This window comes from Ammospiza nelsoni, chromosome 5, assembly GCF_027579445.1.
Source record: "Ammospiza nelsoni isolate bAmmNel1 chromosome 5, bAmmNel1.pri, whole genome shotgun sequence".
Taxonomy (NCBI): Eukaryota; Metazoa; Chordata; class Aves; order Passeriformes; family Passerellidae; genus Ammospiza; species Ammospiza nelsoni.
The window spans coordinates 68,049,655-68,062,615 of record NC_080637.1 but is presented as its reverse complement, the minus strand read 5'-3'; the positions used below and the strand labels follow the sequence as shown (position 1 = coordinate 68,062,615).

The 12,961-nt window shown below is 44.3% G+C and overlaps 1 protein-coding gene across 3 annotated transcripts; it reads left to right on the top strand.

The window, feature by feature from the left end:
- On the top strand, nucleotides 1–10,935 carry FAM118A (family with sequence similarity 118 member A). 3 transcript variants are annotated; one of them, XM_059472361.1, is made up of 8 exons: nucleotides 1–215; nucleotides 3,026–3,081; nucleotides 4,291–4,543; nucleotides 5,765–5,986; nucleotides 6,525–6,653; nucleotides 7,406–7,691; nucleotides 9,303–9,335; nucleotides 10,689–10,935. In XM_059472361.1, exons 1-8 carry the CDS (start codon nucleotides 156–158, stop codon nucleotides 10,784–10,786), a joined length of 1,137 nt encoding a protein of 378 aa, XP_059328344.1. In that variant the 5' UTR covers nucleotides 1–155; the 3' UTR covers nucleotides 10,787–10,935. The 3 variants fall into 3 exon arrangements, with proteins under 3 accessions (XP_059328344.1, XP_059328346.1, XP_059328345.1); XM_059472363.1 differs by lacking the exon at nucleotides 1–215 and adding an exon at nucleotides 677–1,631; XM_059472362.1 differs by lacking the exon at nucleotides 1–215 and adding an exon at nucleotides 678–1,654.
- Nucleotides 10,936–12,961: the final 2,026 nt, after the last annotated feature.

Here is a 12,961-nt window from a genome sequence, read left to right as displayed (position 1 = left end):
GAGCCGGCTGTGTGCAGCGCCGGGCTGCGCTGCCCTGCTCTCCGGGCAGGTTAACGTGCCCAGGTGGCCTGTGCCACTGCTGTCACTGCTGTCCCAGGTGGCCTGTGCCACCTGCTGTCTGTCACTGCTGTCACGGCCTCACAGCACCGCGCCTCATGCACGATGCCCCGGCCACCCCCGCCAGCCCCACCGTGCCGTCAGTAGAGCCGCACAAGGTAACGCCGCCGTCTATGCCTGCTTTTATTTATTTATTTATTTATTTTAATTTTTCCTCACTGTAGTGTTTTTCATTTCTAACATCTCTATCGCCAATACGTTTTCAGAGCACCAAATGCTTAATACGCGGGTTAGCCAGGTCGCTTTCTGCTGCTGTGCTTGACGCAGACCCGCAGCTGGGCGCTCTTGCCTCTCAGGGGTTTCCAGTGAGAGGAGCCGCTCCCGTGCCCGATCCCAGACCGGGACCTAGCGGACAGACCCGCCGCCCACCCTGCTGGGGGTTTGAGCGGAACGGCCGCGATTTGGGAGCAGATTCTGATCGCAATCTGCATTTCCGAGCTGTGCGGAACCTCGGCGGCGGGGTGGCTGTTTCCCGGGCGGCGGGAGGCTCGGCTCCGCAGTGCGTCCGGGGCGCTCCCGGAAGCCGGCCGGGAATTGAGAGCGGCGGGAGCGGCTTTCCCGTCCTGGCAGCCGGCAAGGAATTGGGAGCGGCAGGAGCGGCTGGCCCGGCCCGGCAGCCGGCAGGGAGTTGGGAGCAGCTGCCCCGGCCTGGCTCTGAACCCAGCAGCCGGCAGGGAATTGGGAGCGGTTTTCCCGGCCCAGCTCCTGCTCCTGGCAGCAGACAGGGAATTGGGAGCGGCTCTACCGGCCCGGCAGCCGGCAGGGAATTGGGGGCGGCTGTCCCGGCCCTGCTCAGAACCCAGCAGCCCCCAGGGAATTGGGAGCAGCTGTCCTGCCCCGGCCCGGCTCCTGAACCCAGCAGCCGGCCGGGAATTGGGAGCGGCTGTCCTGCCCCGGCTCCTGACCCCAGCAGCCCTCAAGGAATTAGGAGCGGCTGGCCCGGCCCGGTTCCTGAACCCAGCAGCCCTCAGGGAATTGGGAGCGGCTGGCCCGGCTTGGCTCCTGCTCCCGGCGTTGTTCGTGGTTCTTCTCAGCGGGAACTGGCGGGCTCGGGACCGGGCATTCCTTTAGGGTTGAACGTTTTAGGCTGTTTTCAGCTATCAGAGTGTCTGGGAACACTCGCTTTGTTGAGTCAGCGCGGTGACCCGGAGCTGCAGCCGGTGAACGGAGCTGTTATTTCACCGATAAGCCCGGAGTGTGCAGGGCAGGAAAGATGCGAGGTTAGAGTTGATCCGATGTCCCCTCGTTGTGCTGGGAGTAAGGAGCCAGCTCCCATCCCGGCTGCCGGGCATCCCACAGTGAGCTCCCAGTTGCAGGGGAAGCCAGGTTGGCAAGCGGCTGTCCCCACCTGCGGTCAGGCCCGGAGCTTGTCCCGGAGCGGCTGGCAGCGCTCGGAGCACCGGCAGATGTGACCTGCATCCCCCATCGCAGCCATTCCTCGCTGGGATCGCTGCTCCCGCTGCGCCTTCCAGGAATAACTTTGGGAGCTAAAAGGAAGCAGCAAGGCCTGAAATGTTGGTATTGACAGCAGCCCGTGGTGAGATGTTCTTATTAAATGTGGGGATTTTAATAAAATTATAATAATATTAATAAAGCTTTTTTGAATGGGGTTATAAAATAAGAACTGTTTTTTCCACAAAAATAAGTTGCGCTCTCTTGCTGTCTTGCTTTTGCATTGCGCGTTTTTTGTTTTTGCGTTTGTTTTGTACATTGTTTTTGTATTTTGCCTTTTGCACTCGTAATGTTCCCATGTATGAAGGGGACGTGTTTTAGAGGTGATTATGGTGACACTGGGATGGTGGCCTTGGTGATCCAGAAGGTTTCTGCCAGCCTGTGTGATTTTGAAGTGCTTTGCCTTAAACAGATTATTGTCCTGATTTTTGGATGTGCTAATGACAACAGTGGGGGCACCTCCATAGGGTACAGTTGGTCAGGGAAGGGAGTACAGAGAAAATAAATATTACAACAAGAAAAGATTTTTCTGCCTTAAAAGACACCCTGGGTGCATTTGCTGAAGACATCTGTGGGGTTTTTTGTTTGGGTTTGTTTTGGTTTTTTTTGTGGGTTTTAAATTTTTTTGGAGGGGGGCTTGTGATGGTTTTTTGTTTGTATTTTTTGGTTTGGTTTGGGGTTTTTTTGTTAGTCAAATCATCTCCAAACTTGGAGCTTCTTGCTTCCAAATTAGTTTCCAGCACATGAATGAGAGAGCTGGCAGCTATCTTAGGAGACCTAGGCTCTGGCACAATGTTTATTTAGGGGATTAGGGACTGCAATTTGCCATCACCATCACCAAAAACTGTGTCTCAAAGCCAACCAAAAATTACATTCTCATAAAAAAATAAACCCCTGTAATGAAATTTGGGGGTTTCTAAGTAATGACCCCATAGCCAGTTCTCCTGCCAAGACAAAGTCTTTCCTGTACTTCAGGCATAAGGCATAATAGGTGATACAGAAATAAGTTATTTTTTTCTCAGCACGTATTTTAAATAAAATCTCTCATACCTTGCAGTCTGGTCCTGTAGCCAGAGGGCTTTTTGTGAGCAGGAAATAAAACCAAGAAACTCATTAATTGACTTGTAATGACTTGTAGTTTTAGTGGGAGTGACAAATTTTATCCTGAATTTAGACACAAGAATTTTTTAGCTGCATGAATAGCTGCATCTCTGTTACCCAGTCCTGTGGCATTTGGAAGCTCAACTGGAGTGTGCTGGGTTTGACACTTGTCCTTTGGCAGGTTTGTTTCCATCAGTGCCTGGCTTCACTGGGACGTGACACATGGAGCCTTGATATTCAAACACTTGTTTAAGGAATAAAGAGAAAGAAAATCAACAGTAATTAATCTGATTTTCGTTTTGGCTTTTTCTAAGGTAGAAGCATTAAGAACTCTTTTGCTTTTTGTTTTATTCAGGGCTCAGAGATGGATTCACCAGAAGGGGCCTCCATTAGAAGTGAGCAGAAATACAGGTAACTTTTATTAGAGTTGATACAAAACCATCTCTTAATGAACATCTGAAACCACAGTGGGAATAAACTTCCGAATATTGAATACAAGAACAACATCATGCCAGAAAACTTGAAATTATCCCCGGAGCTAGTTCCTTCACTGACCAAGTACTTCTCTCACTCAAGTTATTTAGTGAGGAGTAAACAATGAGAGGAAAAAATTTGGGCTAAATGCAGCAGGAAGGCATGGGGGTATCAAACATATTTTATTTGTAGGCCCTAGCTGGCAACCATACCTGCATGTTTATTGCTTTGCCTGAGGCCATTTCAAGTTGACCATTATAGTTTGACCTGCATAGTTTCAGATGATTGTGAAATAAAATGTGTAATCATCTTTATTACCATGTTGCCAGGAACTGAAAATCTGTAAAGGCTGTTTGGAAAGTCAAGGGAGTTCTGGGTTTCTGTCCTGCTGAAATCCTTGTTTGTACAGAGTGATTTTGCTGTATGCATTTTCACTTATTTGCTGAGTAATCATGAAAGGCAGATTTTCCTCACATTCCTCTCTGCTGGTTTTTGCAGAGACTGTGGATGTAACACCAACACTCCTCTGAGAGGGATCTGTGGGTAGTAATGTCAAAACAGTGAGTTGGATGAACCCTTGATCTGCACCAGCATGGCTGCTATGTTCACATATCCTACAGTGTTCAGAAATGAGAATAAAATAGTCAGCTTTTTCTCTGAAAAAATCTGAAAGTTTGTTTTCTTGGAATAGTGTGGCTTGTCCCTTTGAAATAGTTGTACTTCCTCTCTATCACATATGTAGTAGTTCAGTCATTGGACAATCTTTTGCCTACTTTTTTCAAAATTTCATTGGAAATGGTGTTTGGCTTGCCCTGGAAATTGGCAATTATCAATTTGGATCTCAGAGATAGCGGTGGTTTGAAGTTGTTGCCTTTTTTTGGCTGGCATTAACCATTTACCACATTTATTTGTCTGAAATGGCAAAAAGGCATCAAGGCTATTTGTTGGTTTGGGGGAGGCCATGAGCTTCTGTGGCTGGAATAGAGGAGAATGTGTAGGAGTGGAGAGCTGTGTTCCTGCAGGTTTGTTGGTGTTTTGGAGACACTTTCATGGCTCAGGTGAACTTGTGGAGTCGGTCCCTGAGCTCTTCATGCAAGCCAGGAAACGCGCTGTGAGCAATGAACGCTTTTGTTTTCTGTGTTTAAGGAAATTCCTAAAAAGTCTGATAAGAAAGCAGCCTCGGGACCTTCTGCTGGTGATTGGGACGGGGGTGAGTGCTGCAGTGGCCCCAGGAATCCCAGCACTGTGCTCCTGGAGGAGCTGCATCGAGGCTGTGCTTGGAGCAGCTGAGCAGCTGGAGGTGCTGCACCCCGGGGATGTCGCTGAATTCCGCAAGAAGGTGGCCAAAGAGAGGGACCTGCTTGTGGTGGCACATGATCTCATCAGGAAGATGTCACCAGTGAGTATGTTTGTTACCTCTGTTCATTTCTAAGCCTACTATGTGGTTATGTTCTAAGGGAACATTTCTTCCAAAAGTTGATTTTTTTTTTTAATGGTGAAAATAGAAATTTTGTGAGTAATCATATTGCTGTAAATGCAGGGCCACTGATGAAGGAAGAAATGATGAGAAGGACTACATCTTATCAGAAGGCTAATTTATTACTTTACTATATTATATTAAAGAATACTAAACTACACTAAAGAATACAGAAAAGATACTTACTGAATGCTAAAAGGATAATAATGAAAACTCGTGACTCTTTCCAGAGTCCCGACACAGCTTGGCCCTAATGAGTCAAAACAACTCACACCAGAATCCAATGAAACAATCACCTGTGGGTGAACAATCTCCAAGCACATTCCACATCTGAGCACAACACAGGAGAAGCAAATGAGCTAAGATTTGTTTTTCTTTTCTCTGAGGTTTCTCACTGCCTTTCAGCTTCCCAGGAGAAAAACCCTGGGCAAAGGAATTATATTCAGGGAATGTGAATGCCACAATCACACAGCACATTGTACATGTTGGGGAGACTAAAAAAATCCCTGGGTTTTAGTATAAGTTAGCATTCATCAGAATTAATGCAAACAGGAGTCCTGACTATTAAATATTTGCTGTAATGTTTTTGAGATTGAAAGAGGAATTTCTAGATCTGTGGCTATAACTGGAGAGACCCTGTAAGTACAGCTAGGCCTTGATCCTGCTGATGGCCTTGGGCCAAACATTGTGAACAACAAGAGTGCAGATCACTCTTCCCTGAGGACAGCCTGTGCATGCCCAGTCTCACTCATCCATCTGAGTTTCCAGAGCTTTTCAGTGTTAAGACCTTTGCCAAAGTATTCCTTCTAGTTTAAATAATCTGGATGACAGACATAGTGCTAAATGTAGGCTGGGGTGAGCCTCTCAACAGCTCTAGTGTGACAATAAGTCTGCATGTGTTCATAGCAGATTTAATCATATAAAGTTTTATCAGCCAGGAATGAAAACACAGAAATTGCTGTCCTCCCCCAATCCCTCTTTGTACTATATCCCAGGGATATTCAGGATATACTGAATAGCTGAATACTGATAAGATACTGGTGTGTGAATCCAGGGTGAGTTAATTTCAGTGTTGTTCTATTGCACTTGTATTACAAGCTCTCTTGAGAAACCCAGACAACTGTTCCTCTCCTCTTTCCTCAGCGTACCGGGGACACCAAGCCCAACTTCTTCCAGGATTGCCTAATGGAGGTGTTTGATAATTTAGAGCAGCACATTCAGAACCCTGTGGTTCTGCAGTCCATCCTGAGGCTCATGGAGAGAGGCACGATGGTTCTGACTACAAACTATGATAACCTGCTTGAAATATTTGGTCAGCAGCAGGGTAAACCCATGGAATCTTTAGACCTTAAAGATAAGGATAAGGTATGATGAGAGCTGTAAAATTATTAGACTTAATTTATGACAAGTTGGCACATAAGCTGCACTGAAAGATGTTTTCCTGTTTAATGCCCAGACATTTCTTTTACATATCTCTTTATTCTGAATAATCTGGTAACAGTTACCAAGGAGAATTTCAGTGACATGTTTGTCAACTGGAAAAACCCACAAATTATTTAACTTGTGTAAAGTCATTGTTAAAATGCCAAATAGAATTTCACCTGGCTGGTTGTTAATTTGCTGTTCATACCTTTCTGTCAGTGCTGCTGGAACTTGCTCCTTGGTTGACTGGCTGTTTAACCCAAAAAGCCAGAGACAGCTGCAGTGTCAGCCATCACCTCTTTGTAATTACTAATTACACAGCTCACTTTAAATCATAACAATCTCTTGCTGTAGGAAAGTGCTAAAGGAGTTGTTTCTGCTTTAAGTGGTTTTTAAGTCAGTTCAGCTGTATAGTTTTGCAGATTCATGGTGAGTGTGGTGTATAATAATAAAAGGATGTATCTTGCATGATGTGCTTTAGGTTCTTCAGTGGGCAAGGGGCCATGTAAAATATGGAGTTCTTCATATTCATGGCTTATATACAGATCCCTGTGGAATGGTGCTGGATCCCTCAGGATATAAAGATGTTACTCAAGATCCTGAAGTCATGGTTTGTATGACCTTTAAAATTTTGACTATGTTTTGCCAAACAGTTTTCTTGTAATCACTGCAGACAAGATAACTAAGGTTCTGTGGGATCATATAAATGAAATACTTGGGGACCAGAGGAACTATTCAGAATTATTCAGGAAGATGCCTCTGTTGCAAGGGCAGTCTGTGCCCTTGGCCGTGTAAATCACAACCAAACCCCTCAGCTGGAGGTCACAGTTTGTGTTTATCTCTGGAAAGAACAGGAGCCTCAAAATACTGGACACCAGGACAAGGATGCATCATCATATGATTGCTAGGTTTCTTAGGGGTTTAAACCAGTACCAGGATCCTGGATTAATGTCATGTTAGCTGTCATAGGAAGTCAAACATTTGGTCAGGAATACTCATTTTCCATATTTAGAGGTTGATTTACAATATTCTGTCACCCCAGTTCTTTCAATTTAAATTCCCTTGCTGGCAGCACTTACATGCCTATTTAAATTAAATGGAATGGCTTGGGCTGGAAGGGACCTTAAAGATCATCTTGTTCCTACTCCCATATTTGTATTATAAATTTGTCCTTTTTTATGTGTAGGAACAATGGCTTTGAAATGTCAGTTTGGCCTGGTCCTAAAACATTTGCTTTTTTCAAGTCACAAGTGAGGTTCTGCTCTGCTGAACCTTTTCTGGCTGATGTATTTTAAAAGTTCTGACCTTGGCTTTTGCCTGCTGAAGTAAATGTGGCTCTTCTTTCTTTCTGTTCCTTCACAGGAGGTTCTCCAGAACTTGTACAGAACCAAATCCTTTTTGTTTTTGGGCTGTGGAGAGACTCTGCGTGACCAGATATTCCAGGCTCTTTTTCTTTACACAGTAAAGAACAAAGTGGATCTAGAACATTACATGTTGGTGCTTAAAGAAAATGAAGACCACTTTTTTAAGCTGCAGGCAGATATGCTGCTGCATGGAATAAAAGTGGTGTCCTATGGGGACTGCTTCCAACAATTCCCAGAGTATGTCCAGGATCTGACTGCTCAAATCTGCAAACAGAGAAGTCCAGGTAACATGGCCTCTTCAACAGCACAATCTGCAGCAGGTCCTGGGCAGTTTGCCCTGCCTGAACTCTGCAGCTGATGCAAGGCACTGACCTCGTGTGCAGCTTTGTTGCTTGTGAGGGACATGTGGCCAAACTGTAACTAGATGTTTTTTATTTAAATCTGTGGATTTCAGGGGTCTGTGGATTCTTGCAAATTTAATCTTGAATTCTGGATTTGTGTCTTTGTTAGTATTTGGTAAAGATGTTCACTTAATATGTATTTATGATGTGAACTACTTGAGCTTATTGAGTATTACATTGTCAGAAATCTGACTTGTCAGGAAAAGAGATTAAGAGAATTGAGGGGATTAGCTGGTGGGATAAGCTGGTTGAGCCACAATATCTGACTGAGCATAGAATGGGAAATTTAATCACTGCATCCAGTAAGTGTTTGGCTTAGTACCCTTAGGGTTGTGAAGAGAATGAAGAGAAACAACAACTGTATGTCTAAGGAGAGAGATTTCTTTAATGTTTTCCAAACAAGGACAGTTCAGTTTTGGTTTATCCAGAGAAGAGAGGAAAATAACTAAATGACCTTGGGAAGAATCACTGTTTGACAGCTCTTCTATTTATCATTTCAGTGAAACTGTTTTGTCTAAAATTATTCCCAGTTGCTGCATAGGAGGAACCTTTCCCTGAAAAGTGTGTGTCCAAATTAATATCCTGGGTTTTGTGACTTGGTGAATATTCCAATTAGACTGCATTGTGTTTTTCTTTCCATGAAGGGTAGGAAAAATATTTATCACACCACTGAGGTTTCAGGAAGTTTGTCTGATTTGCAGCAGACTTGTAAGAAGAGGGACCTTACTCAGATTTGAAAACCTTGTGATCTCATTTACAAGTCAAGATCCCAAACAAACCCATTTTCAGGTGTGCAGAAGTGCTCTGTACATCACCCAGCTGTCAGGATTTGGTTTTTTTGTGCCTATTTACAAACTCTATTCTAAGATGTAGCAGGGGGAGTTGTTAAGAGGGTTATATCAAAGAAATGAGAAATGCAAAACCAAGATAAGCCTGATGCAGACCGGGGACTACAGGAAAAGGAACACAGCAAACCACAGGCAGCCCAGGAATCCTGGAATGCCTTGAGGACCAGTTCCTAGGAGAGGTGAAAGAGCCCAACAGAGGAGAGGCTCAGCTGCACCTGGGAACAGGGTTGGTAGTAACCTGGACTGGAGTAATCCTGTCCTGGTGGAATTCTCAATCTGTTAAACCATGAATGAAGTTGCTTAGCCATATGATTTGAAAAACTCTGTCAACTGGGGAAGTTCCCACTGACTGGAAGAGGAAACACAACCCCTACTTTTAAAAAGGGAAAAATTGCAAACTTGGGGGATGTGGGTAAAAAAATGGGCTGGATGGTCACCAGGCTGGACAGGTTTAGAGCAGCCTGGGATAGTGGGAGGTGTCCCAGCCCTTGGCAGGAGGGTGGAACTGGATGAGTTTTAACATCCCTTCCAACCCAGACCATTCTGGGATTCTAAATACAACCTTGCTGTTTTGGGATGGTGCATAAAAGTGTAAAAACTTCCTGGATGCTCATGTGTGTTGCTGATGTCTCTTACACTTCTCTAGATGCTGACCGGGTGGACAGCACAACGCTCTTGGGTAAGTAATGTTTTTATTTTTACAGAAAGTTCCATTATCCTACCCACACAAGAAAATTATTTCCAAAGTAATTAAGTGATTACTGTGCATTTAGCTCTGAAAGTTTGCTGAATACTCTCTGGTTTTCTTTCTGCTTAGCAGCAGGTAACTAATGGCCTTTTCAGGTCTATCAAATGACAAATTATTACCTCAGAGTACTCTGGTGAATGCTAGTAACTTTTTATTTACATTTTCTGGAGCTTTAACATGCTAACATCAATGAGATTTTTGCCTTAGATTTCCAAATACATGTTTCTGTTCCAAAAGCCTCCCTTAAGGGGGTCAGGAAGAGTGAATCTCAAGGGTGTGATACCGAAGGTGATTTTACAGCTGAGCTGTTCAGGTTGCTCTGTGCTATTTCTGTGAATAACCCAAGCAATAATACATTCCAATTGATGGAGAAGATCTAGTGAAACCACTTTAAAAGATTCCACTCCTGAGAGCTCTGTGCTGCTGCAGCCAACATCAGAGTTGTATAGAAGTATCATTTGGTACTGCATGTAAGGGCCTTGGGCAGTGCAGGAGGTGCAAACCCTGCTCCTGACCAGTCAAAAAGCACACAAGCTCCAAGACACTTTTGTGCAGGTGTAAAGGCAGAGATTAATTCTGTAATTCCAATGAGATTTTAAACTTACCTGTCTCTCAACTAAGTTCATAAATCCCAACTTCAATAAGTACAGTTAGGCAGTACAGAAACCAAGAGTACAATTTATTCCAGTCCCTCTTAACATTGCTTTCAAGTCCTCCTTTACTAACTTGTTTGCATCATCTTTAGGTAGTTTTACCACCTCTTTACTTGTAGCTCAGACTACAGACCAGGTAAAAAACCCAAGAGGATTATTGCATGTAAAACCCCACAACCTTCTGCTTTTGAAGGAATTTCTATTCCATTCACTTTACTCTCCAGTTATGCTGTTTATGTACTTCCAACAGCAGCTTACACTGAGGATTTTTGCTGCAGACTTCAGGGATGGCTTAAGTTAGGACCACTGGGGTAATCTATTTCAGCCCTCCACCTCAAGCTGGGGCCTCTGAATAAGGGATCCAGACTCAGGTGTGAACTTCACAGGTGTTAAATTAGCTGTGGCAAAAGGCAGCTGAATCCTGAGCTGAGTCCCTGTTGTTTGTGTCAGTACTAGAGATCAGTTTTGGGGGAGAGCTTGAGCCCAGACATTTAGCAGAATCCAAAGATGAGAACCTTGGGGGCAACCAGGATTGTGTTTATCTTGCTAGCTGGTGCTTAGAATAAAAAGTACACCAAGCACATGGATATGGCAATATTAATGTGTTTCCTTTCCCCCTCTCTCACCCCAGGAACATCATGTGTGGACTGTGCTAAAAGGAAGTTAGGAGAAAGTGGCACTGATTCTCCTAAGAGGATCAAAGAGTCAGATATGCCCACTCTTGAATGAAAAAACTCCAGACACCAAAGGCCCACCCCAGAAGCTTTTTAACAGTAGGTGTTTAACATCTGCTGCATGGAAAGTTTTGAGATGGTATTTTCATGATTTTAAATTGAATAAAATTGTACATGCTAGCTTTCTCTCTTCTAAAGCCATAACTGTGTCATGTGTAAAGCTTGAGAGTAAAATGAGTCCCTCCCCTGGCACTGCCAGACCACTCAGGCAGGACCTGCAGGGGCAGACAGAAGCAGATGCAACTTCTCTTTGCCTCTATGTGAAGCACTGAACCAAGCTCCTCCTCAGGTGAAGGTACCCAACATTTGAATCTGTCAAAAGTGCCTTTGAAATAGAGGGGTTTCAGTTCTCCCATCAGCTGAACTGCAGGTGGGTTTCTGGATTCTTGCAGGCTTCAGTCTCTGATCCCCAGGTCCTGAAGAACAGTGCTGTTCCACATTTATGGAACCACAGCACAGTGACCCACCTGCTTTCCACTTTTGGCATGAGGATTTGTTTTTTCCTGGGGAGGAAAGACTGGAACACTGCTGCATCTGCAGGAACAAGACTGCAGGGCTGGCACTTCCTGACCCGTGCAAATGTTTTAAATATTGCAACATCACAGGTGGTGCTGCCTTTGGTTCAGCAGGTCTTTACCCTCCTGTCACACAGCCACCTCCTGCAGCTGCTGGGAAGTGCTGCTTTGGGAAGTGCCCATTCAGACTTTTGTGGATCCTGGTGATCAGCTCAGAACCTGTGCACCTGTTGTTTCAAGCCAAGCAAAATCCATCACTTGCACTGAGGTATTTATGACCCTTATTAGGGTTTAAATAATGGTAGTAAAGTCTTGCAAATCCTTATCACAAGGATTTGATTTGGGTCCACAATAGGAAATGCCATCCCTCCCCTTGGTAAGGATGAGCTTACACCCAGCACTGGTGACTTTTCACTTGTAGACACTGCTGAACTGGAGCTTGTCCAGCAGCCTCCTGAGGGCCATCTGTTGTATCCTCAAAAGTGAGGGGTTGTTTTATCTCCTAATGCATCTGTTACCAGGTCTGAAATAAGGCACTGATGCTGGCTCATGCCTCAGAGTAAATTATTTTATTCAGTGAACTGTGGCAACAACACAAGTGTTTGATGAACATGTGTATCCTGTGAAACATGTTACACTCCTGCTCAGACCATCTTCCTCCCTGAGGCAGGATCCTCACAGGCCCAGCACAAACTCAGGGCTCACAGCACATGACAAGGTAGGTGTGTGTAAGCAACCCACAGGACAAAAAGAACCTCCTCTGTGAACACAAGATAAAATTATTAACAGCCACAAACCAAGGGAAGCTCTTCAGCACACACAGAGGTGGAACATAAGCCAGATAAAGCGATTCCAGCTTTCAGTTTTCTTCACCCAACTTCATTAACTTCAGATGAAAAATTCATTAACTTCCATCTGCTTAGATGAGAAACAGCCAGCAAAGTAACTTAAGTGTACTGGGACAGCTACATAAGAATATTACATTTTTATATATTTTTATGTATATATTTCATTTGCCTCTATAGCATGACTCATTCTTTCCACTTCTCTATGAGGTGAAATAGCTCAGAGGTGAAATTTTTCAAGGTTACATCACAGCTCTAGAGCTGCATCCCAAGTTTTTGTACAGTTAAAAGTTTTACACAGTACTTGTGTAAGGTTGCAGTGGAGAACTGAAATCTGATTGTCACAGAAGTCACCCCAGATAATGAACACACTCCAGTGCCTTACTGTTTTAGAAAAGAGGAAATAATCCTATTCTGAAGGCAAACAGAGACAGCTACAACACAAAAGGTCCTGACTGGAGCAGTGAGCACCTGAAGAGCATGCTGGCACTGTGGACTTTTCCTAAGAAAAACAAGAGGCTTGTTCTTTGGGATACTCTACTTATGGAAATGAACCTGCAGCACTTCTTACACCCAAAATACTTGGAATGAAAGCTTTGGGTACCAGTGTGCACACCTCAGAAACAGCCTCAGGCTCTCACTCCTTAACAAAACTGCATCAAGGAGTAGCAGCTGATTCCCTTAATCTGCAAAACTGCTTCACTTGAAAAGTGAACATTAAAATTTCCCTGTCAACCCCTGACAGCCCCATTCAAACTCAGGTTTTAACAGCCAGCTGTGAGCCCAGTTCCTGCTGTCACCATCCATGCA